The sequence below is a fragment of the Bufo gargarizans genome, chromosome 1 (genome assembly GCF_014858855.1).
Source record: "Bufo gargarizans isolate SCDJY-AF-19 chromosome 1, ASM1485885v1, whole genome shotgun sequence".
Classification (NCBI taxonomy): domain Eukaryota; kingdom Metazoa; phylum Chordata; class Amphibia; order Anura; family Bufonidae; genus Bufo; species Bufo gargarizans.
This window is the reverse complement of record NC_058080.1, coordinates 315,874,459-315,898,836: the sequence shown is the minus strand read 5'-3', so window position 1 is coordinate 315,898,836 and position 24,378 is coordinate 315,874,459. Positions and strand designations below refer to the sequence as shown.

The following is a 24,378-nucleotide window of genomic DNA, read 5'->3' as shown; positions in this document are numbered from 1 at the left end:
CCCGGTTTTAGAATCTTCTTGATAAGGCCTCCAGTGTGCCTCCAGCTGTTGCAAAACTACAACTCCCAGCATGCCCGCACAGCCAAAGGCTGTCCAGGCATGCTGGGAGTTGTAGTTTTGCAACAGCTGGAGGCACACTGGTTGGGAAACACTGTGACCTAGAGAACGGAATTCAGCATGCTCAGTTTTAGGCCTTTCCCTTCGGACTGTCTCGGGCCCCAAGGGTTTTTTACTAAGATCATTGCGGAGATGATGGCTCATGTGAGGGAAAATGGCTTAGTGATCATTCCCTATCTAGACGATTTTCTTCTCCTCGCCCATTCAGATCACATCTTGGAAGAACAGATTACCTGGTTGAGTGGTTCTGGACAAGCTAGATTGGGAGATAAACATAGAAAAGTCCAGTTTGCACCAAAGTCAAAGATGCAGTTTTTGGGGGATGATCCTAGATTCAAGATCTCAGAGGTGTCTGTTTCCCTTACACAAGGCTCTGCTAATCTCTTCAAAAATTCAGAACCTTCTTTCTCGGCAGATAGTTTCCCTGAGGGAGGCCATGTCAGTACTGGGACTCATGGCTGCTGCAATTCCAGGAGTGGAATGGGCCCAGTACCACTCAAGGCCCATACAGCTTCAGATTCTGGAGGTTTGGGACAGGCAGACTCTCTCTGGATCAGGAGTTTCAGCGATCATCCCAGACGTTGTTTTTCCTTGAGTGGTGGATGAATCTGCAAAATCTACAGAAGGGTGTTCCCTGGCACAGAGATGCAGTCCTCTCTTTGACCACGGATGCAACCCCCGTAGGGTGGAGCGCCGATGTAGAGTCTCTGCTTTTGCAGGTGACCAGAGACTTCGGTTCCTGTGCCCAGTCTCAAAATTTCTGAGAACTGAATGCAATCAGGCTAATGTTGACTTAGATTCTTCCGATGATCAAGGGCAGAAATGTCAGGATCTACTTGGACAACATGACAGCAGTTGCCCATATCAACAGACAGGGTGGTACCAGAGCTCCGAGTCTGATGGCCCTAAGCCACCAGATTGTCAAACTAGAGGTGGATTCTCATTGATCTTTCTGCTGTGCATCTAAAAGGGGTAGACAACGTACTGTAGAAGCATATTTCCTCAGCAGTCTTCATCTATGCCAAGGCGAATGGTCCCTAGATCAGGGTTTTTTCAACAGGACTTCAGCCTTATGGGGAGTCCCGGAAATAGACCTCTTTAACACCAGGTCAAACAAAAAGGGGGGTGGGGGGGTCGTGGTGCTGTCATAGGTGAGGAGGGAAAATGAGATTACACTTACCAGTAATCGGTTTTCTTTGAGCCTATGACTGCACCCGGCTAATTCCCTTCCCAAAAAAATAAATAAATATTATCTTGTGTCTTAGTTCTTAGAAAAGGACTGGAGATGGAGGGGATGGTCCCTCTTTTAAAGCGGTTTCCTGTCCTGAGGAGTAAGAGGTGGTCTTTCCATGGGTGCTGTCGTAGGCTCAAAGAAAACAGATTACTTGTAAGTGTAATCTCATTTTTCCAGAGCGGTACCCAGCAGAATAAAAGTTCATTTGACACTACTGCAGATAATAAAGCAGTCTATAAAGTTATGTTTGACCCCCAAACACTAAACAGTGCTTTTGACAGTTTTTCATGCTCAGAACTGTTGATTACCTTTTTAAATTGAAGTAAATAACAGGTTTTCAATAAATGATACTTGAAGGGGTGTTTCGGATTCATGAAAAAACTAGATAACCTTTGGGATTGCCTGCACTAAAGGACTGGTAAGTACTTACCTGGCAAATCCTGCACCGGCTGGACCCTATTTACCTGGCTGCAGTGGTGACGTCACAACTCTTTGGTGCACTGCTGGGGCCAGTGATTGACGTGACTGCTGCAGCCAGTAAATAGAGCCAGGCTAGGATAATCAGAGGGGATCTCCTAGATAAGTACTAACTGGTTTAGTTTTCCAGCTACGACCTGTAGTCTCTTGTCAAGCTATGGTCGAACATGTGCAGTTTCTTTCTCTCTTGCTGGAACAAGTCTCAGCACAGCGATGTGAACACGCACTGACACACACATTCATGTTCATCTTATCTGGACAGTGGGAAATGAATGAGCTCGCCAACTCTACAGTCATTGGGATGCAGGGGAATTACTGTGATGTGCATGTCACACAGCACTCCTAGCAGCCAGTGACTGAACAGAGGTGCTCATGAACACATCCAACCACAGCAGTGCAGTAAAGGATTATAGGAATTGTAGTTTCAGGACCCTGTTTCTGGCACCGCGGCCATGACCGTTTTTAAAATGATATAGCAGGGATCAGGAACCTTCGGCACCCCAGCTGTGGTGAAACTACGACTCCCAGCATTCACACTTGCTTGGCTGTTCTCAGAACTCCCATAGAAGTGAATGGAGCATGCTGGGAGTGGTAGTTTCATAACAGCTGGAGTGCCAGAGGTTGCTGACCCATGTGATGTAGGATTGCATCAAGAGCGAACAGGTTGCAGAAAAAGGCACAGGGGATCCATTGGAAGGTGAAATACATCAGGTTAGGGATGATACAGTACAGTAAGCTTGTAGTTTTGATTATTTTTTTTTTAAATAGGTTAGGTCACCAAAATGACCCTTTGTGTGAGTTCACATCACCACTAGTAATTTCCATTGTTCTGATCACTTATAAGTTCCGGATTCCGCACATAACTGACACAAAGTTGCACAGACTCCATTGACTACAATAGATCCCTTCAGTTTTCAGTAAAATCATCCATTTCTCAGCCAGTTGTAAAAGAGATTTTCCCATCTAGTAAAGTGATGGTATATCATTAGCATATGGGGTCAAGCGATTGGGCTGGGTGCAGTCTCCTGGCTGTGCAAAGAAAACCAGTGAAGGAGCATAGATCTAAATGAGCACTGCAATCCCCTTCATGCTCCAGATTCTCAGAGGTCAGACCTCCACCATTCATGAAGTGATGACATATCCTAATGATATGCCATCACTTTAGAAGTTGAGGAATACCTCTTTAAACTATTACTTGTTTAAGATGGTAGAGACAGGAAGGTGACAAACCCGATTTTGCAGGAGTATTGTTGTTTAGCCTCTATAAATGTGAAAATAAGATTCTTATTCATTGAATAACTGTCTTAAATGCTTTAAAGGTTGAAATTGTCACCAAGCCCACAGTCTCATGTCACAGTATCTCGAGCTACTTCAAGCAGCAGCTCTGCTACCACTCGCCAGTCTCGCAGTAAAAGAAAACGCATGGAAACCGGAGAAAGTGAGGAAATCAGCAATGTTCAGTCTTCTGCTAGCTGGGCTAGACTGCCTCGTGGTTCAAGCAGCGCTGGGGAACGAAGCAGTAGTAGCAAGTTCCATATGTCACAACAGGCTACTGCAACTGGTAGCGTCACTATAGAGGAGATTGACCAGGACGGAAAGTTTGTTCATCTAAAAAATAGTTCTGATGAGGTAATTATTGTCTCATGATGTTCTTACTTCTGTAAATATCAGGGTTAGATGATCTGTCACCATGGAAATGCAATGTAAGCTACAGGCAGCGGGTTATAAAGCGGGAGCAGCTGAGCAGAATGATATATAGTTTTGTGGGAAAACTTGTCATTTATACATTTAAATTCCTGACGGATCTGCAAAAAGCGCTGGTGTGAAAGTAGCCTTATTCTGGTCTTTGAAGTCATGGTGGTGGTGCTATCAGTGATTGACAGCTATCTGTGTATACACAGTCAGAGAGAAGGCTGTCAATCACTGATGGGACTGACTGACAAGAATGAGCAGGAATTTAAAGGGGTTATACCACTTTGCGTTTTTATACTTACCTGCTGCCACCGCTTGTTCACTTCCTGGATTCTGGCTGGGGCGGGCTTCATCTTGATTGAAGTCTTCTCCCGGCCGCGCCGCACGCTGGACTGAACGTGCACCGAGCCGGCGTGCGCGTTCGCAGCTCTGTACTATTCTGGCCGGGAAGAAGTCACCGTCGCGCATGCGCGGCAGCGTGCGCTTTCAGGACAGCGAGCGGCCCGGCCGGGAGAAAAGGAGTCTTCTGGGCAAGCGCAACCATCGGGATTTTGGAGAAGAGCGGTGGTCGTAACCAGGGGAGACCGAGTCACAACAATAAGGTAAGTGGGGATGAATTTTATCCTAATCTGTGGGAATTTGTTAATAAAGTATATTTACAAAAATGATCACTGTCAAATGATTAACAGATTTAACAGTGATCATTATGATGGGATAACCCCCTTTAAAGTAATAAAGTATAACTTACTGAATCGTATATATCAATCTACTCAGCTACATCTGCTCTATATAACATGCTGCCTGCGGCTCAGACACCACGTTCCCTTTTTGAGTGTTCAGCTACAAAACGCCCATCCACTGCAGGTGGATATGTCCTATTACATGATACTTATTGAAATGAGGGAGCAATTACATACGGCATGCTCTGCCTCCTGTATTGAGCTCATCCTGACTGGCTTCAATGTTTGCAGTGATCTGTGCTTACAGCAACTGATCAGATGACTACTTGATCACATTTTGCTCTGTGAAAATGAAAGCTGCAACATGTTTGATTAGTATTTGTGAGTGAGGCCCAGGGTCTCGAACAACTCCCTGAAAGTGAGAGAAATCAGAAAGGTGCCACGAGATTACCTTAGCAGTAGCTATAATGCAGATTTTCGTGTATGTAATGTTCATTTAAAGAGTCTTAAGAAACCCTTCATGTACCCTCAGATTCCATGGGCTCTATGAGTTTTGTGGATCCCCACGTTATGAGGCTGGATTCAAATAGGTTTCATGGCTTTGTTGTGGTGACAGCTTTGGCTTATAACAATAAATCCTCCCGCGCTCTGTTATACATGGGGTGCCTCTGGAAGGATCCTTTGATGCACCGTATACAACAAGCAGAGATCTGGGGCACACCCTTTTTATTAGAGATTATACAATGGTCCTTTGTTCAGTATACAGCAGTTTTCATGTATGCAGTTAACAAAGCAACGTATGTTCTCCTGGTGTAGCCAGCTTTTTTGTCTAATAAATCCTGATATAAATGACGACAATGTTTTGGTCGTACAGACCTTTTTCAAGTTACATCTGGAAGTAAACAGACTGCACCACTGTGGGATGCTTTCCCAGTTCCTGTTTTAAATTTTTAATTCCAGATACAACTTGAAAAAAGGTCTATACAGCCAAAAGGTTGTCTGTTATGTCTGGATTTATTGTCTAAAAATAGTGTATGCCCTGGATCTCTGCTTATTGTAATACATTTTGTTGCATCACCATTGGCTTGGGGAGTGCATCATCAGAAAATGACCTATTGTTTAAAGGGAACCTGTCACCTCCCAAAACCATCCCAAGCCGCCAGCAGTGTGTTTCTGATGATGTCTTTCTTCCTGAAGGCAGATGCCGCAAAAGTACTGGAAACATTGTTTTATCCCCTGCCCGACGCGCTTCTCCACACATGATTGAAGTCAGGGAGGCAGCGGCATCCTTGCTTCAAGTCACAGAAACCACGTCCCCTTCGCTGTGATTGACAGCGCTTATAATAATAATAATAATAATAATATTTATTTATATAGCGCCGCCATATTCTGCAGCGCTTTACAAATTCATAGGGTTGATGTAAAAAACAAAAGTAACTGGCTAATATACAACTGAAACACTAGGAGTCAGGGCCCTGCTCGCAAGAGCTTACAATCTATGAGGAATTGGGGGTGACACATAAGGTAATTGATTGTGATAAGTAGGATTTTAGCCATTATTGAACTGACAGGAGTGATGCTGGCCAATCTGCTTCGGGTTTAGGACTGTTAGAGGATCGAGTTCAGGCCAGAGGAGTTGGTGTGGGAAAGGTTTACTCAGGGAATAGTCAGTTTAGGTAGCTTGATAAGCCTGCCTGAAAAGATGTGTTTTTAAGGCACGTTTGAATGTGGAGAAGTTGTAAATTGACCTAGTATTCCAGGGCAGAGTATTCAGAGAGTAGGTGCAGCTCACTGACAGCGCTTATGCAGCGAGCTCGGAAAAGCCAGCTAAACAGCTGGCTGTCAGTCACAGGGAAGGGGGCGTGGTTACCGTGACTTGAAGCAAGGAGGCCGCTGCCCCCTGACTTCAATCATGTGTGGGATAAAACAACGTTTTCAGTATCATCAGAAACACGCTGGCTACACGCAGGTACTGCTGGCGGCTTAGAATGGATTTGGGAGGTGACAGGTTCCCTATAAATAGTATTTTTTATATTATACAGATTTTGTTTTAATTTTCAGTGTTATCGATAAAAATAAATTAAAAAAACTCAAATGATGCAGTTTTTGCACTGACCACTAGGCCTGAAATACGTTAAGGCTTCCTGTTATTTTAGAGCAGCCACATGGGTCATAGACTCAATGGACAGGAGGACACATTGATTTCTATAGGAGAGTTTTCTAGAAATGTTGTGTGACCTGCAGGTCGGGAGATGTCACCTATTGTGTGTGATGGATCCTGTTTTATCTATACAAAGGGTGATTATCTGTCATTGTAAGACTATTTTTCAGTAGCCATCACATTATCTGTACAGAACAGGGAGTCTTGATATATTGGGCCAATTGGTCAGTGCAAAAGCTGCATGGTTCTAGGGTTTTATTAAATATAGATGATGACTTGGAAAATACCATAATTCCACAAAAAGTATTTAACATAAAATGAGATTTAAACAGTAGGTAATTTTCTTCAATGCCCGTCAGGTCTGTTTTCTAATACTGCAGTCTATGCTCGTCAAGCAGCAGATCCCGATGGACTGGATGTGAGGACAGTATGCACAGAGCTTACCTTGCACAGACTGGATTTGCATGTATGAATAAATGTTTTACACTTTCCTTTCAGGATCAAGCTCTAGGCAGCTGGAGACTTAAGTTGAGCATTGGAAACCAAGAAGAAATAGTATATAAATTCACAGCCAAATATGTGCTGAAAGCAGGGCAGTCTGTTAAGGTGAGTAATCTTTGTATGGCTCTGGAGTGGAATAGGTAAAATTTCTAAATTCATATATCTCGCTGAAACTCTAAGGCCCCTTTCACACAAGTGAGTTTTCCGCGCGGTTGCAATGCGTGAACGCATAGCACCCCCCATTGAATCCTGACCCATTCATTTCAATGGGTATGTGTACATGAGTGTTCCCTCCCCCCCCCCCCCCCCCCCCCCCCCCCCCCGCCCTGCCCCAGTTCTGGCTCCATAAAAATGAATGGGGCTTCAGTGAAAAACGCATTGCATCTGGAAGCAAGTGCAGATGTGATGCGTTTTTCACTGATGGTTACTAAAAGATGTTGTTTGTAAACCTTCAGTTTTTTTATCATGCGCGTGAAAACCGCATTGCACCTGCACCGAAAATATTTAACGCAAATGCACACAAAACGGACTGTACTTGCTTACAAAATTGTGTTTGTTTCGCTGAACGCATCCGGAGCCAATCCGTCGTGTTCGTGTGAAAGAGTGTCGTGTGTAAACTTGTCAACTGCCTTCAATATTTGCCTGTTTTTCATGGCATTGGTACTTTTTTCCACAACCGGAATTCAATTCTGTGTTGCAGTAAAAAGATAATTTACTCGCTATTTCTTGCCTGGTTTGTGCGTGGAAACCATGGTGGATTAACCATATTTGTATTGAATGGGGCAAATTCTATGGCCAGGTTTTAAAGCAAAAATGCATGCTTCATTTTATTTTTTCTCTAACCTGTATTTCCACTGTGTGAACATTGAAGCTGCATATTTACTTGTCTTTCCCACAGTCCAACATCAAAAATATACTTTCTTTTCTAGATAAATGCATATTTAATCATTTCACAGTAAGAGCAGTTTTCACACTTTACAAATACAACCTGAATTAAATAGAAACCTGTAACCATGAAATTCTGTTACATCAGGCAGAATGCATTGTAGTGGTAGCTCAGTTGAATGTAATGATACCTTTCACATAGCGATCCATGCTGGACAAAAAGTACTTGCATACAAAAATATATTTGCAAAATAGAAGTTCGGTGCGCTGAAGACGGTCCCAAGCCTCTCTGTGCACTCTTGCGCCTACTGCTTCATCTGCCAGTTCCTCCATCCCCTCAACTGATAGGGCAAGGCAAGATGTACAGTACAGACCAAAAGTTTGGACACCTTCTCATTCAGAGAGTTTTCTTTATTTTCATGACTATGAAAATTGTAGATTCACACTGAAGGCATCAAAACTATGAATTAACACATGTGGAATTATATACATAAAAAAGTGTGAAACAACTGAAAATATGTCATATTCTAGGTTCAACAAAGTAGCCACCTTTTGCTTTGATTACTGCTTTGCACACTCTTGGCATTCTCTTGATGAGCTTCAAGAGGTAGTCACCTGAAATGGTCTGACAACAGTCTTGAAGGAGTTCCCAGAGATGCTTAGCACTTATTGGCCCTATTGCCTTCACTCTGCGGGCCAGCTCACCCCAAACCATCTCGATTGGGTTCAGGTCCGGTGACTGTGGAGGCCAGGTCATCTGGTGTAGCGCCCCATCACTCTCCTTCATGGTCAAATAGCCCTTACACAGCCTGGAGGTGTGTTTGGGGTCATTGTCCTGTTAAAAAATAAATGATGGTCCAACTAAACGCAAACCGGATGCAATAGCATGCCGCTGCAAGATGCTGTGGTAGCCATGCTGGTTCAGTATGCCTTCAATTTTGAATAAATCCCCAACAGTGTCACCAGCAAAGCACCATCACACCACCTCCTCCATGCTTCACGGTGGGAACCAGGCATGTAGAGTCCATCCGTTCACCTTTTCTGCGTCGCACAAAGACACGGTGGTTGGAACCAAAGATCTCAAATTTGGACTCGTCAGACCAAAGCACAGATTTCTATTGGTCTAATGTCCATTGCTTGTGTTCTTTAGCCCAAACAAGTCTCTTCTGCTTGTTGCCTGTCCTTAGCAGTGGTTTCCTAGCAGATATTCTACCATGAAGGCGTGATTCAGAGTCTCCTCTTAACAGTTGTTCTAGAGATGTCTGCTGCTAGAACTCCGCAGCAGAGGTGACTCTTGGTCTTCCTTTCCTGGGGTGGTCCGCATGTGAGCCAGTTTCTTTGTAGCGCTTGATGGTTTTTGTGACTGCACTTGGGGACACTTTCAAAGTTTTCCCAATTTTTCAGACTGACTGACCTTCATTTCCTAAAGTAATGATGGCCACTCGTTTTTCTTTACTTAGCAGTTTTTTTTCTCGCCATAATACAAATTCTAACAGCTGTAAGCTATCCAGGCATGCTGGGAGTTGTAGTTTTGCAACAGCTGGAGGGCCGCAGTTTGGACATGCCTGGATTCAGTAGGACTATCAGCTGTGTATCCACCTGACTTCTCCACAACGCAACTGATGGTCCCAACCCCATTTATAAGGCAAGAAATCCCACTTATTAAACCTGACAGGGCACACCTGTGAAGTGAAAACCATTTCAGGTGACTACCTCTTGAAGCTCATCAAGAGAATGGCAAGAGTGTGCAAAGCAGTAATCAAAGCAAAAGGTGGCTACTTTAAAGAACCTAGAATAGGACATATTTTCAGTTGTTTCACACTTTTTTGTTATGTATATAATTCCACATGTGTTAATTCATAGTTTTTTGATGCCGTCTGCTCTCCTTTCAGCAGGTTTGGAGAGCTCACGTTCAAGACGCCTGGGCCCTGGAAGTTATAACTTCCGGTTACAAGATTATAATTCGCTTCCAGACCTCCGGAACGTTTCTTCCCTTCTCGGATTCCGGGGGATCCGACCCGAGCCTCGGCCCTTTTTACAAGCAGTCTCTTCCCTTCTGGTCCAGGGAGTAGTTGCCCCAGTTCCTCTGGAGGAACAGGGTTCTACTCAAATCTCTTTGTAGTAGCAAAGAAGGAGGGATCAGTGCGTCCGGTCCTAGACCTGAAGCTCTTAAACAAGTCCCTGCGGGTGCGGAGGTTCCGGATGGAATCCCTCCGCTCAGCTATTGCTTCTCTTCTTCCAGGGGAGTTCCTCGCGTCAGTGAACATCTGGGATGCACGCCTATCTGCATGTCCTGATCGCAGAATCTCACCACAGATTCCTGCGCTTCATCATTGGCAGCCGTCATTATCAGTTCGTCGCCCTTCCCTCCGGGCTGGCGACAGCCCCGTGGGTATTCACAAAGATCTTGGCGCCGCTCATGGCTCTTCTCTGTTGCCCTACCTGGACGACATACTGATAAAGGCTCCCTCTCGTCCCCAGGCTGAAGACAGCGTCAGGATCACTGTTCAGACTCTGCAACAGTTCGGCTGGCTGATCAACTTCCCGAAGTCCTATCTCCAACGTTCCCAGAGGGTGACCTTCCTGGGGATGATTCTGGACACCACTGCAGCCCGGGTATTCCTTCCGGATTGCAAGTTCTCACGGATACGGGAGTCTATGTCTCGCCTTCTGCATTCCCTGTGTATCTCCATCAGGGAGTGCATGCAGGTTCTGGGGCTTATGGTGGCCTCCTTCGAGGCTGTCCCCTTTGCCCAGTTTCACACTCTGCCTCTGCAACAGGCGATCCTGTCCTTCTGGGACAGGACATCGAGGGGTCTGGACTCTCAGATCCGCCTACCTCCTCGGGTTTGCATTGGAACTCCCGTAGTGGCTGTCCCCTCAGAATATGGCTTCAGGGAGATCCTTCCTCCCAGTCTCCTGGATAGTCGTCACCACCGATGCCAGCCTCCTGGGTTGGGGTGGCGTTCTCCGGGCTTGGATGGTTCAGGGGGTGTGGTCAGAGGTGGATGCCCGCCTTCCGATCAACATACTGGAGCTCAGAGCAATTTTCCTCTGTCTTACAGCTGTGGCATACATCAATCAGGGCGGAACCCGCGGCCAGATGGTGATGCAAGAGGTGAAAAGGATCCTCCAGTGGGCGGATACTCATGTTCCAATATTGTCTGCAGTGTACATCCCAGGGGTTGAAAACTGGACGGCAGACTTTCTCAACCGCAACAGGGTGGATCCGGGAGAGTGGTCTCTGCATCCGGACGTATTCGAGGACGTCTGTCGCCGCTGGGGCCGCCCGGACGTGGATCTGATGGCGTCCAGGCTCAACAACAAGGTTCCCACGTTCCTGACCCGAGCTCGGGATCCGGAGGCGTACAGGGTGGACGCTCTGGTGTCTCTGTGGCAAGACTTTGCGCTCCTCTGTTTTCCCACCACTGCCTCTACTCCCAAAGGTTCTTCGCAGGGTCGCGGCGGAAGGGAACCCGACCATACTCGTCGCCCCCGATTGGCCTCACTGCACCTGCTTCTCGGAGGTCACTCGGATGCTGGCAGACGTTCCGTGGCCTCTTCCTCTCAGGGAGGACCTGCTGTCTCAAGGACCGCTCTTCCACCAGAATTTACAGCCGCTTTGTTTAACGGCGTGGCTGTTGAGACCTACATCTTGAAGACGGGCTTCTCAGACTCGTGGGGACCTTGATAAGATCCAGGAAACCATCTTCCTCCCGGATATACGATCATACCTGGAAGGCCTTTCTTGCCTTTTGCGAGAAGTTAGGTGTTTTTCCCCTTTGCTTCTCCGTTCCGGTGGTTCTCTTTTTTTTTTTTTTTCTCCCCCCCTTCTCTAGTCGGGTCTTGAGATGGGAATGTCCCTAAGCTCTCTGAAGGGTCAGGTCTCTGCTCTGGCCATTTTCTTTCAGCGGTCTCTGCTCGGTCCGGTGAGGACCTTCCTACAGGGGGTGGCGCATTTGGTCCCTCCCCTGCCCCCCTGGGATCTGAATCTGGTTGAGTCTTCTCACCTGGAAGGTGGTCTTTTTGGTGGCCATCACCTCTATCAGGAGTGTATCTGAGCTGGCCACCCTTTCCTCAAAGGAACCCCTTTTGGTCTTCCACAAGGATAAGGTGGTACTGCGCCCAGTCCCTTCTTTTTTTGCCCAAGGTGGTCTCTGCCTTCCACCTTAATGAGGACATAATTCTGCCCTCTTTTTGCCCCGCTCCAGCGAACCCCAAGGAGCGCGCTCTCCATTCTCTGGATGTTGTCCGTGCTTTGCGGGTGTACCTGTCGGTTACTGCTCCATTTCGCCGCTCTGAGTCCCTTTTATTGATTCCTGAGGGGCCTCGTAAGGGTCTGGCGTCCTCTAAGGTCACTGTGGCTCGGTGGAATTGGTCGACTATTGCCATGGCCTATCTGTCCCGGGGTAGGGTTCCGCGGGGGTTACCGCGCACTCCACCAGGGCGGCCTCCTGGGCTAAGCGCAATCGAGCCGCTACATCACAACTTTATAAGGTGGCCACCTAGTCATCCTTATATACCTTTTTACCAGCTGCACTCTCTGGCGTCGGCCGATGCTGCCCTAGGGCGCAGGGTATTGCAAGCTGTGGTTCCTGTTTAACCGTTGGGCGTTTCCCTCTGGAGGTGTTGGTCTCCCACCCCATGGACTGCTGTAGGACGTCCCATGGTCTGTCCCCCAACTCGCCTGTAAAATCTTTTCCTCGTCTTTTCCATTGGGGGACACAGCTCCCACCCATTCTTGTCTGTTACAGGAGGGGTTGGTTCTATCTATTGGGACCTTATGGTTAACAGCCTGTTGGCGGTGTTCCTCGTTTGTTTTCTTTATTAATATTTGGTTTTGGTATCCTTCTCCTACTGCTTTTGCACGCACTGAGGTCCTCCTGTTGGAGCATGGGGGTATAGTCAGTGGAGGAGGAGCTGTGTTTTCTTATTTGCATAGTGTCTCCTCCTAGTGATAGCCTAAGCACTACCCATGGTCTGTGTCCCCCAATGGAAAAGACGAGAAAAAGATTTTACAAGTGAGTTACACCAAAAAAAGGAGGTTTTTTTTTTTTTTTTTTTTTTTTTTTTTGTGAATTAGATATTACTGCTCTTCTGCCACAACAGAAATTCTGAAAACACTATGCTGATGTGAACTCGGCAATTTTGCAATAGATCTATTAAATATTTCCTATAATTGTTACTACAGCTCCATGCAAGGCTGTGTGTCTCCATGGTGAACAGTCAGTGTAATGTAACCCATGCATTGGCCGGGATGAGAGGAGGTCACGTGAGCCGTATCAGAATGGGAAAGTAGAAAAGGGATGAAGATCTGCTAGCTGCCGAAGGCAGCAGCTTTCTGGATTAACACATGTCCAGTCAGTTGTTTACTTGGAGGGAATGGTCCACTGGAACCAAGTTCTAAATGGCAGGTTGCTTAAAAAATTATTGAAATGACTGTGCTTTTTAATTCAAGGTAACCACAAGCATATGTAGATGTTTTCCTTGTCAATGTCGCCTTCAATGTGTAGACAGATTGAAAGTGGGTGCATCTAAAAACTAAAGTGTAAATAATTCTGTCTCAGATTTACAGCGCCGATGCCGGGGTCGCCCATAGCCCTCCTTCTGTTCTGATCTGGAAAAACCAGAGTTCTTGGGGTACAGAGTCAGACAGCAATATCAAAATCTCCCTGGTGAACAGTGATGAGGAGGTCAGTCCAAAGAATTGCTCCATATTTCTGCGTGTTTTTAGCATATTACTGTATAAGACTATGCACTTTCCAGTTTTGTCATATTTTATATTATTTTGCTAATATGTAGGGACAGGTATAGGGAACATTTTTCTAATGTACTTTATTTATAGTAGAAAAATAGGGCTGAAATATCCCTTAGCAGCGATCTTCCTAACAGCGCAGTGCTATGTTAGGGAGACTAGCTGGGAGCTGGTGTTCACTATACTCTAAGGCTACTTTCACACTGGCGTTTCTGGGTCCGCTTGTGAGATCAGTTTCAGGGCACTCACAAGCGGCCCAAAACTAATCAGTTTAGCCCCAATGCATTCTGAATGGATGCGGATCCGTTCAGAATGCATCAGTTTGCCTCCGTTCAGCCTCCATTCCGCTCTCGAAGGGGGACACCAAAACGCTGCTTGCAGCGTTTTGATGTCCGCCTGACGATGCGAAGGCAGACGGATCCGTCCTGACTTACAATGTAAGTCAATGGGGACAGATCAGTTTACACTGACACAATATGGTGCTATTGAAAACTGATCTGCCTCCCATTGACTTTCAATGTAAGTCAAAACGGATCTGTTAGCATTATCATAAACAAAAAAAATATAGATAGAGATATATCTATTAAACGGATCCATTCTGAACGGATACAAGCGTTTGCAATTATAGGTGCGGATCAGTCTGTGCAGATACAAGACGGATCCGCACCTAACGCAGGTGTGAAAGTAGCCTAATACTGACATAACGACTAGAGATGAGTGAATTTCATATTTTGAAATTCATTCACGCTTCGTTTGGTGGTAAAAGCAGAATTGCGTTATGGATTCCGTTACCACGGACCATAACGCAATTCTATGACGGAATGCCTTTAGAGGCATTCCATTATTCATTCCGTCATAATAGAACTCTATTCGGATCAGTTATGCATGCCATAAACTTCTATTATGACGGAATCAATAACTGAATGCCTCTAAAGGCATTCAGTCATAGAATTGCATTATGGTCCGTGGTAATGGAATCCATAATGTAATTCACCTTTTACCTACAAATGAATTGTGAACGAATTTCAAAATATGAAATTCGCTCATCTCTAATGGTAACCAATTGGTGCCACTCGATTACACTGCCGGGGCTCCGATCACTACTGCCACTGCACCACCAACGAATGTAAAACGCATTAAATCAAGTAAAGGCAGCGGGTTAACTGGGCATGGGATCCGCACCTAAGGGGTTAATTGCCGTTGATCCATATTCTTGAATTAATGTGTTTATATTCATTAGTGGCTCAGTCCCTCCCCTCCTCCCTACTTCCTGCCCATTGGTGGCAGCGGCAGCCGCGCCACAGTGGAGAGCAGCGTGTGCCATGTTCTCTAACTGATACTAGGCTGCGCAGCCTAGTATCAGTAAATCGTAAGACTCTAAGGTCAAAGTATTGATTGAGTATCGATACTTCAATACCCGGTGCAACTCTACTGCCATTTTACTTTACTTTCTGCACTAGAGCTGTGTACGTGTAACTGGTTAGGTTTTGAGAGTTCATTCTGAAAGTGGTAATTTTTTTTCCACAAAATGGCTTTGTGTGATGAATCGGTTCAGTCTGCAGTAATTGGTGTAATTTAGTATTAGCGTTTCTTATAACCCTGTCCTCGCATTACTTCATCAGGAAGTAGCAGTTAGAACTGTAACAAAGACTGTCGAGTCCACTGTAGAAGTAGAAGAAGATGGAGAGGATGAAGAAGCTGAGTTTGGGGAGGAAGATCTATTTCACCAGCAGGTAAACTAGTCTACATCCCACTTACATCTTGTATAGGGTGTGATCTGTCAGTCACAGGGCCTGCATGTTGCAGTAACGGCAACAAAATATGATGTATAATGTCCTATGAACCACGAAGTTAGGAGCATACGTTTAAAAAATGCAGAATGCAATGTACGTAGACCTGGGAGTTTTACGGTGCATTTAGAGGGAGAATTCAGCTTTAACACTTGGAGAACATGGGGATTTTTGCATTTTAGTTTTTCATTCCCTGCCTTCCCAGAGTTATAACTTTTTTAATTTTTCCGTTCATGTAGCCTTATAAGCCCCTATTTTTTGTGGGACAAGTTGCGTTTCCAATGCCACTATTTAATATTGCATATGATGTAGTGGGAAGTGGGAATTTTTTCCAAATGGGGTGGGGAAAAAAGCAACTCTGCCACAGTTTTGTATTACCTTTGTGTTACCTTCATTCTCCAGGTAAGTACAATTACAAAAATACCACACCATACCATATTTTTTTTTTTTTGCATTTTAATGTTGAAAAAAATAAGTTTTCGTCACCATTTAGGGATGTTATTTTACCTTTTTTTTTTTTTTCCTCTTTAGGTACGGGTAACAGACGCCCAGCTTCTCTGTTTACCCGGGGAGGAAGGCCGGTGTCGGTTTCCTCACCGCCTGACCTCCCCAAAGTGGACTGGGGCAGCCTAGCTCCCCTACATCCTACCAGCCATGGGGTCACCTGCATGTCAGTCAGTTCCCCCTCCTCCTACTCCTGCTAGGCCGCAACTTCTAAGCAGAGTTACAGGGGGTGGGAACATGTCGCGCCTTGTGCCACGCCACATCCAGCCTCATGGGGAAAGAAAAATAAATACAAAATAAATGTTTATCCTCACTAGCTAGGGCTTAATAAATGAATAAAATCCCATTTAGCCCCAGGTGTGTTTTCCAGTGCTGTACTGGTGCCTACTTTAGTGTTAACCCAGTTTACGTTTACAGGTGGCATATATGTGCCACCTTCCACCTTCTCAAGTCCACCGCTTGTGGTCTCATTCCCGCTCATAGGCACTGTTTATGGTACATATTGTTGCTTTACTCCTGCCCTGGTTACGCAGGGTGATCACACTATTGCCGACAGCGTTGCACTCGGGAGCAAATCCCCTTTCCGCCAACAGAATACTTGCAGTACTGCTAAATACCGTACACCCTTTAGCATTTCCTCCTTCCATAGGCGGAGTACTTGCACTTCCACTGGACGCTGTACAGGCTGTAGCATTACCCTCCTTCCATAGGTGGAGTACTTCCACTACCACTGCATGCTATACATGCTGTCACATCGCCTTACTTCCTTAGGCGGAGTAATTCCTCTACTACTGGATGCTGTCGCATTACCTTACCTCCTTACCTTGCCACTGGATGTTGTGCATCCTGTCTCACTAACCCCTGAAGTGAAATAATTATCACTGGGCACAGTATATACTGTTGCAGAATAGTTGCGCTTCCTTTCACAAGTGTAGTGCAGCTGCCCACATTTGCATATTGTGACTACAAAGCCACACTAAAATGGTGCTACTAGCGCCAAATCTGGAGCTTCCTATCACATTCCTCCCCTCCACAGACGGACTAATGGCACTACTGCTGGGCGCAGCATATCCTATTCTACTAACTCCTTTCACAGTTTGGGTAATCACGCAATGTTGGTTACTGTGTCCGCTAGGTCCAGGTGCAGCATTGGTCCTAGCACCGGCTCTCGTACTTCCGGTCATATTCCTTCCCTTCCACAGGTGGAGTTCTGTCGCTACCACTGGACACTGTATCCTATCCCGTTTCCTCCTTCTGCAAGTAGAGTTTTCATGCTAATGAGTGCAGTGATTACACAAATGTTGAACACTGTGCCCGCTATGCCAAAGCAAGCTATTTGTCCTAGCTCCGGCTCTGTACTTCCCGTCCTATTTCTCCCCTTTCACAGGTGGCGTATTAGCAGAGACAACACCTTCTATTGCCTTATACTCCTCAGTAGTTGGAATATGGGGCAACCACTGGTTACTGCGCTATGTCCACATTATCCCTTTCATTAGCTAGATATTTTGTGTGTTGGCATCGAGCACTTACATGGCGACCTCTGCTTGCTCAAGTCTCACTGGGCATGCGCCGAGCCCAGTGACGTAATCTGAGCACTGTTGCCTCAGGAGCTTGATGATCGTGCAGGCCGACAGGAAGAACGGGGCATTTCTTGAAGGCAGAAGATGTTGTGACGAGGGGGTGGAACCGTTTGCCGGGGCTGTGGGAGGTTATTTCAGGATCAGGATGCGTTCTTGGGCTTCAAATTAAGGCGTGCTGGGCACTGCAGGAGGGTGTCACTGGGCTCCAGAGAGGAAAAAAATGCACCTTGGTGCTTCATTAGCATATCAGAAAAATATCTTTTTTTTTTTTTTCTTTTGTCATTTTGATAAAAAAAAACACAACGAAATAAAGTAAGACAACCACTGCAGGAAATATGATACTTTATTGAATATGGCAATGGTGACAGCTTAAAATGCTAAAAGCAGACGACAGATTCACTTTTAGTCCCAATTCGAATCCACTCTACAATGGTAGTAGTTGTCGCCCCCAATAGGTGGAGCATCTGCACAGAATACTGCGATTGCTCCCACACCCACTCTGTTAGGGGTTTTGTGAATCTCACTGACTCGGTATACCGTATCCATGGCCATCTCTCCTTCTCAAGTGGAGTATCTATGCTAGCACTACATACCATGTGATATGGCCTCCCCCACAGGTGGAGTTTTGCGCTATCCCTAGCCACTGTGGCTACTACTGCATGGCTTCCCCCTCGGGTGAAGTGGCAGTGTTCTCTACTGTATGGTCTCCCTACTCAGGTGGAGTATTTCCTGTAGCCTTATACTGTCTGTGACTGTATGGTCCCTTTCTCTGGGGCAGTGCCTAGCCAAGGCTCACTCTGAAAGCTGTCATGGAAGCCTTTGTTGCTTCCTACCTCACATTGTGCATTTGCCCAGGATGTTGGATTTGTAGTTTCTAGTCCTCGCCTTGTTTCGGCCCTATCTTTTGTATGTTGTAGTTTCTGCAGCATCTCTCCCCCTTCTATAGGTGAACTAGCCTATTGGTATTGGGTGAGGTGATGGTATATATATATTTCCACTCAGGCGGCTTGCCTGGTTGTTTTATGCTACCTATTGATGCCGTGGCACTGGCAGACATATTCTTTGCGGGCACTCTGTGCCTCATCATACACGTTTATTCGTTCCTGATGGCATGTTCTTCCGCATTATGTTCATCACCAATCCGGGTTTGGGCAATAGCATGGGATGCTATACTTAATATACCTCACTTCTGGTGGGCATTAGACTGGGGTTATTCAGCAGGCGTAACTCCCTTGTTCTTGTGACTCTCACCTATGGTATTGTTTCCTTCACAAGGTGATCATTGGCGTTAACAGTTGACACTGTGACAGCTTCAGCATTGCCTCTTAGGAGATCAAGTACTGTCTCTGACATGTCCAGTTGTAGCAGACATACCTATTCAGCGCACATACTGTGAATTGACTAAAAAAAAATTCCCCTCCGGATCAGCGGTTGTGCTGTCACTTGTTGTCACCGCAAATGGAGGATTCGTGGCTGGAACGCAACACCCTTTCTACGCTGTGCCTTTTCAGAAAGCGATTAGTTACTCTTACCCAAGCTACTGTTTTCAGTCTACCCGACCAGTATCCATATTCCTTGGGTTGGTGTCTTATTGCTCTGGAGCACCTGCACTGCCGCTCCTTTTTTCTATGACAGTTTTTTTCCATTCAGTTCCTAATCTGCTTCCAGGAGTGTACTCATAGCTACATCTAGAGATGTTCCTGGGGAACGTCTACACTCTCACTTGTTGTAGCCTGCTCTTTTCCCATTGCAGCTGCTCTCTCTGCTTTGCTTCCTTAGCCTGTCTAGCTTTAGTCATGATATTGTCCTGGACCCAGCATCTGACAGTCTTCCTTTTGTCTACTGATGGACATTCACGTGGCTGTACTCTTATGCAACATTTCTCTCTGTAGCATGGCTGGGATCTTAGAGGTGCCTGAAGACTGTTTGTTTGTTTGTTTTTGTGTTTTTATTTTTTATATGGTCTGTTCCTCCATTGTGGCTTATATCTCCCGTGGCCATCCCTACTTTCTCTTTTGTTTGCTTAGAGATGTCTCATTGACTACTTGGGAGACCTCTCCAGGATTGGTACTCTGCCTTCTGCCCAGCTGGTTCCTTCCTAGCTACCATGGTTTTTTTCCTCTATTGAAATTGCCCTTCCTGGTACTTAAACATTTGGTTGAGTTTTGTCGGGGTCCTCCTGTCGCTTTATGGCTTGATCTCATATGTACCTGGATTCAGCAGACCCATTTCTATTGGGTGAACCTCCCTCGCTTTCCGTGGGACCTATTGTCATGAAAATCGCCCTGGTCTTCCTTTCTGGACTTTAACACCAGTTCCCAGACATCATTTTCATTCGTCAGAGAGGCATATCTTTCTTCTGCCCAGTCTAAGTCACTGCATCCTTTACACTCTCTGGCTGGCCGTCCTGGATCATGCTCTTCCTGTCCTTTTCTGGGCTCCTGCGCATCCTTTCCCCGCAGTTCTTGTGCGGGACCTCATGGCCAGCCTTAGCTTTGCTTTGGTCTTTTGTTTCCTCCCCATGGTACTGCTATGGAACGTCCCATGGTATCCTGTGTCCCCCAGTCATACGAGCGAGAAAATTGGATTTTTTGTGCTTATCTGTAAAATCCTTTTCTCGCTGAGTTCATTGGGGGACACAGCACCCCCCACCCAGTAAGTACATTGCTGGATCTTCCAGATAGGTCCCACCTGTCCTCGCTTCTGTCCCATCTTCACTTCTGTTCTGGTTCTTGCTTTCGGTTGGCTGCTCCTCCTGCTTTTGTACAAAACTGATTAGCTCAGTGTGTGCAGGAGGGGTATAGCTGAGAGGAGGAGCTAACACTTTTTTTGCCTATTGTCGTGTAGTGGCAGCAGCAGCTATACCCATGGTATCCTGTGTCCCCCAATGAACTCGGCAAGAAAAGGATTTTTACAGGTAAGCACAAAAAAATCATATTTTCCCGAACTCTGGTTCGGTTCCAAGGTACCACTTGGAGTTTTGCAAGACTTTGCAAAGTAATAACTTCGGCTCATGGGGCCAATACATTCTAATACTGTACGGAGCGCTTACTCCATACAGTATTCAAATGAAGTATTATGCGAATCTACTTAGGATGAAACGCCCTAAGTCGATTTGCTCATCTCTAATCACAATCTTCTGACCCCTGTAATGTTTTTGTAGCTGTGTGACGGCTCATAATTATTTTTTTTATTCTTTGCAGGGTAATCTACTCTTTAGTGAGGGACTTTTTGATGACTATTTATTAAAAAAAATAAAAATAAACGGGAAGTTTTTATTTTTTTCCTGTTACGTTATTTGCCATATGGGATAAATATTGTTATATTAATAGTATGTATAGTTTCACGTGTGGCAATGCCCATGGTTTTTTTTGTTCCCCAATCCCCAAACTTAATGGACTTATGTCTTTTTTTTCAACCGTATTAACTATGTAACTATTTCATCTCAGCCAGGGAATGATGGAGCAGAATCATGCGGCTCCCACTTCCGGACTGCCCAGATGCCGTGCTCACATTTGATAACGGCATCTGTTTGAAATAGCAGAAACCTGGTAGCTATGGCACCATCTGCACACTTAAGCGGGCACCATGTTTAAAGACGCAACTTCCAACATACACATATGGCGGAGGTCGCAAAGGGGTTAAAGTAAATGTGTTAGCAGAAAAATGACCTGTTGTATAAATCACACTTTTAATGTGCGGACAGCTGGCGCATGCACAGTCCATTCCTTGAGGCTGCTGCCAGCACAGGGATCGCAGACTGAGCGGGCCTCCGTGTGCTGGTTTACGGCGCTTCTTCTCAGTGACATCAGGGCTGCAAGGAGGGCAGTTTAGGATAGGGGCGTGGCATGGCTCCAAAGCAGAATCCTTTGTCAAAAACAAAGGTATACTGAAGACATTCTCTGGGAGAACTATCAGAATGTATAAACGCCTCTATAGGCATAATACTACTGATAGAATTCCTTTAACAGCAATTCCCAGAGAATTTCCTAGCTGGCTGTCTATTGGAGAAAAGTTATCTTGGGGTATCCTCTTAGCTTTAGGTTTTGACTGTATCTAAAATATTCAATGCTCCTATTGTGCTGAAAAAAAATAATTAAGGTTTATCAAATTAAAGGTGTTCTCCAATACCATAAACTGCACCCCCATATGCTAGGCCCCTCACAGGGAATATACTTACCCCACTGCCTGCGCCGCTCCTGGTCCCCGCACCACCGCTTCTTTCTGTGCACAGATGAAAACATCAGGTGTCGGGGGGGAGCAGCCAATGTCAGGCGGGGACGAGCCTCCCTAGTGTCCCCACGATGCTAGGGAGGCTCATCCCTGCATGCAATTGGCTGCTTCCCCCGACACCGAATGTTTTGATCGGCACACAGGGAGAAGCGGGGACCAGGAGCGGCACGGGGTAAGTATATTCCATGTGAGGGGGGCAGTTTATGGTATTGGATAACCCATTTAAAGGCTGGATACGGCTTTTTGTTTGGCTACTTAGTTTCCATAGAAAAGTCTGCCAACTCACTAGTGATGAGCCTATTGATATACTGTAAGCCTTCAGTAAGGAAACTAGGAAAGTTTTTAGCATAGGCATATGCATTATTTTCATGGATGTTACTGTCTAAGTTGTTATAACATTGTCATATTCTTTGTCATTACACAGGGTGATCCTCATACAACCTCCACAGGCTGTTACCTGATGTAACCAGTCTCCGGTGTTTGCTGATTTACTGCCAGAGTTGCTATTTTTATATGTTTTTCTTTAGGCATTGTTTAGCTTCACCTATGAGAAGCAAACTACTGCCAAACATGTTTGCAAAGTGTTTTTTTTAATATATATTATGATTATTGTTTTTTTTTTTTGTGGTTTTATTAACACTATATTTTGGTAAGGGCACAAGTTTTATGTTTTACCTTTCATATGGCAGAAATCTTGTAGAGGTAAAGTTTTATTGCGTGCTTAGCATGCACAGAATGTTTTACTGGTTAACTTTTCAGTTGACTGACAAATGGCCTACTTTTTATAGCTTGATACATTTTATAGTACTACAAATTTCCACTTGGGGGTGTTCTACAAATGAGAACTGTTGACATTATAAACCAATCAATAGCATCTTATCTTGGCCATGGCTACTTCTGTTGTAGATATTTTGCCAAGTAGGAATGACCAAATACAAGCATCTTGGGTGTGAAGTATTATTCTACTTTGCCTTGTGGTATATGTTTTATAGATACAACAACTTGATTTCTGAAATCCTAATCTGTAAATCTACCCCCTAGTTATTTGTAATAGCTTGTTCTCTTGTGGTGCCGTTAATCAGTGCCCATGTGTTACAAGTAGGTTAAACTTACTAGTTTATTTGGCAGATTCTTTGCTATTGGTGGGGTTGTAATTGGAGATATTGAAGGCTTTTCTAAACTTGTGAATTACAAAAAAAATGACTATTGTACTTGAGATTACCAACCTTCATTTAAAAATAAGTTTTGTTTGTTACCAGATGTATGGTTTGTGTTCTGTTCTCTTACTAGTTTATACATAAGAGGCTGTAAATCTATATTTAACAATTTGCAGTCCAGGAACCCCATTACATGTTACACTAACAAGGCCATTTTGCTTCAGAACAGAGGATGCATACGTTTTGTAGTATCTGAGATCTTGTGGAAAGAGTTTATGGACTTGTGCTTGTTTGCATTGCAGTACATCCATAGACTCACTGTATGCATGAGCACACTCAAATGGCTGTGGTCGTAAACATCTAGGACTATATTAAAGTAAGCCCCTGGTCGTCGGGGACTAGGGTATACATAACCTAGTGCCCTCGTTTTTCACCCCTCTGCTATAATAGGGTTCCCTCTATGTTGCTGCTGGCTTCGTAGACTATCTGTCGATGGCCTGAGACACTTCCCTTCTGCTACTGCATGTATGAGTGCGGATGTAAGGTCAGCACTGTGTCCCCCTGCAGCATCCAGTTAGTGTTTTCTGTCAGAAGCTGCAGCAGCCCCCGAGGAAGAGAACCAATGCTGACATGATGTTGCAGGGGAACACAGAATGACGGGTGCTACTTAAAGCATCCATGCAGAAGGAGGGAGTATCTCAAACTTCTGACGGGTAGTTTAAAAAGCTGGCAGCCATTTTGCAACCACACAGAACGGACTATTTTGGATCCATGTTGCTTCGGTACCGCCTAGTTTGTACTTCCTAGTATTGTCTCAACACACAGACAATACTCAGCCAATCACTTGCTTAGGAAGATCGCCACTGTCTTCTGTGTCAGGACGCGACTAGGAAGCAAAGACCAGTGGAGACCCAGGCAGCCTTGGACTGGGAGAAGCAGAAGTGAGGAGAGTACCTGTGTTTTGTTTTTATTCTGCTGCAACCGCACTTTTTTTTTTTTTTTTTGCAGCTAGAAACCCCTTTAAGACCAGTATTACAAAAATGATGCATTCTTTTGTTCTGAAGTCGAGTATTTCCTTTACAATGGTAAAAAATATCTTGCAAGTGACATAAGTATTAGGGCTCATGCACACGAACATATTTTTATTTCAGTGTCGTTCCGTTTTTCTTTTTTGCGGACTGTATGCAGAACCATTCATTTTAATGGGTCCGCAAAAAAAATAAAAAATGGTAGGTACTCGTGTGCATTCTGTTTCCGTGTGTCAGTTTTTCTGTTCCACAAAAAAATAGAACATGTCCTATTGTCCACATTACGGAGAAGGATAGGACTGTTCTATTAGGGGCCAGCTGTTTTATGCTGCAAACTACGGAATGCACACGGACATCATCCGTATATTTTGGGGACAGCAAAATACATATACGGTCGTGTGCATGAGCCCTTCTAGTTTCACTGTCATGGAAGACATTTACAGTTCTGCAGTGGCTGTAAGGATCAGGAGCAGGTCTTGTTTAATGATGTGCGTCTTGTAACTCACACTGCAATGGAAAATAGAATTTCCTAGATGGATCGTCAATGATGTTTTGTTACTATGTTGTGAAACAAGTGATCTAAG

General features: G+C 45.1%; 1 protein-coding gene across 1 annotated transcript in view; it reads left to right on the top strand.

Annotated features, from left to right (window-relative positions):
- The window catches only part of LMNB2 (lamin B2), a 57,709-nt gene extending 33,707 nt beyond the window's left edge, over positions 1–24,002 (top strand). Inside the window, exons 8-12 of the mRNA XM_044305632.1 lie at positions 3,148–3,457; positions 6,860–6,967; positions 13,315–13,440; positions 15,125–15,235; positions 22,034–24,002. Of these exons, the coding sequence (XP_044161567.1) occupies positions 3,148–3,457; positions 6,860–6,967; positions 13,315–13,440; positions 15,125–15,235; positions 22,034–22,075 (697 nt within the window). The 3' untranslated portion in view covers positions 22,076–24,002. The remainder of the gene's footprint in view (positions 1–3,147; positions 3,458–6,859; positions 6,968–13,314; positions 13,441–15,124; positions 15,236–22,033) is intronic.
- Positions 24,003–24,378: the final 376 nt, after the last annotated feature.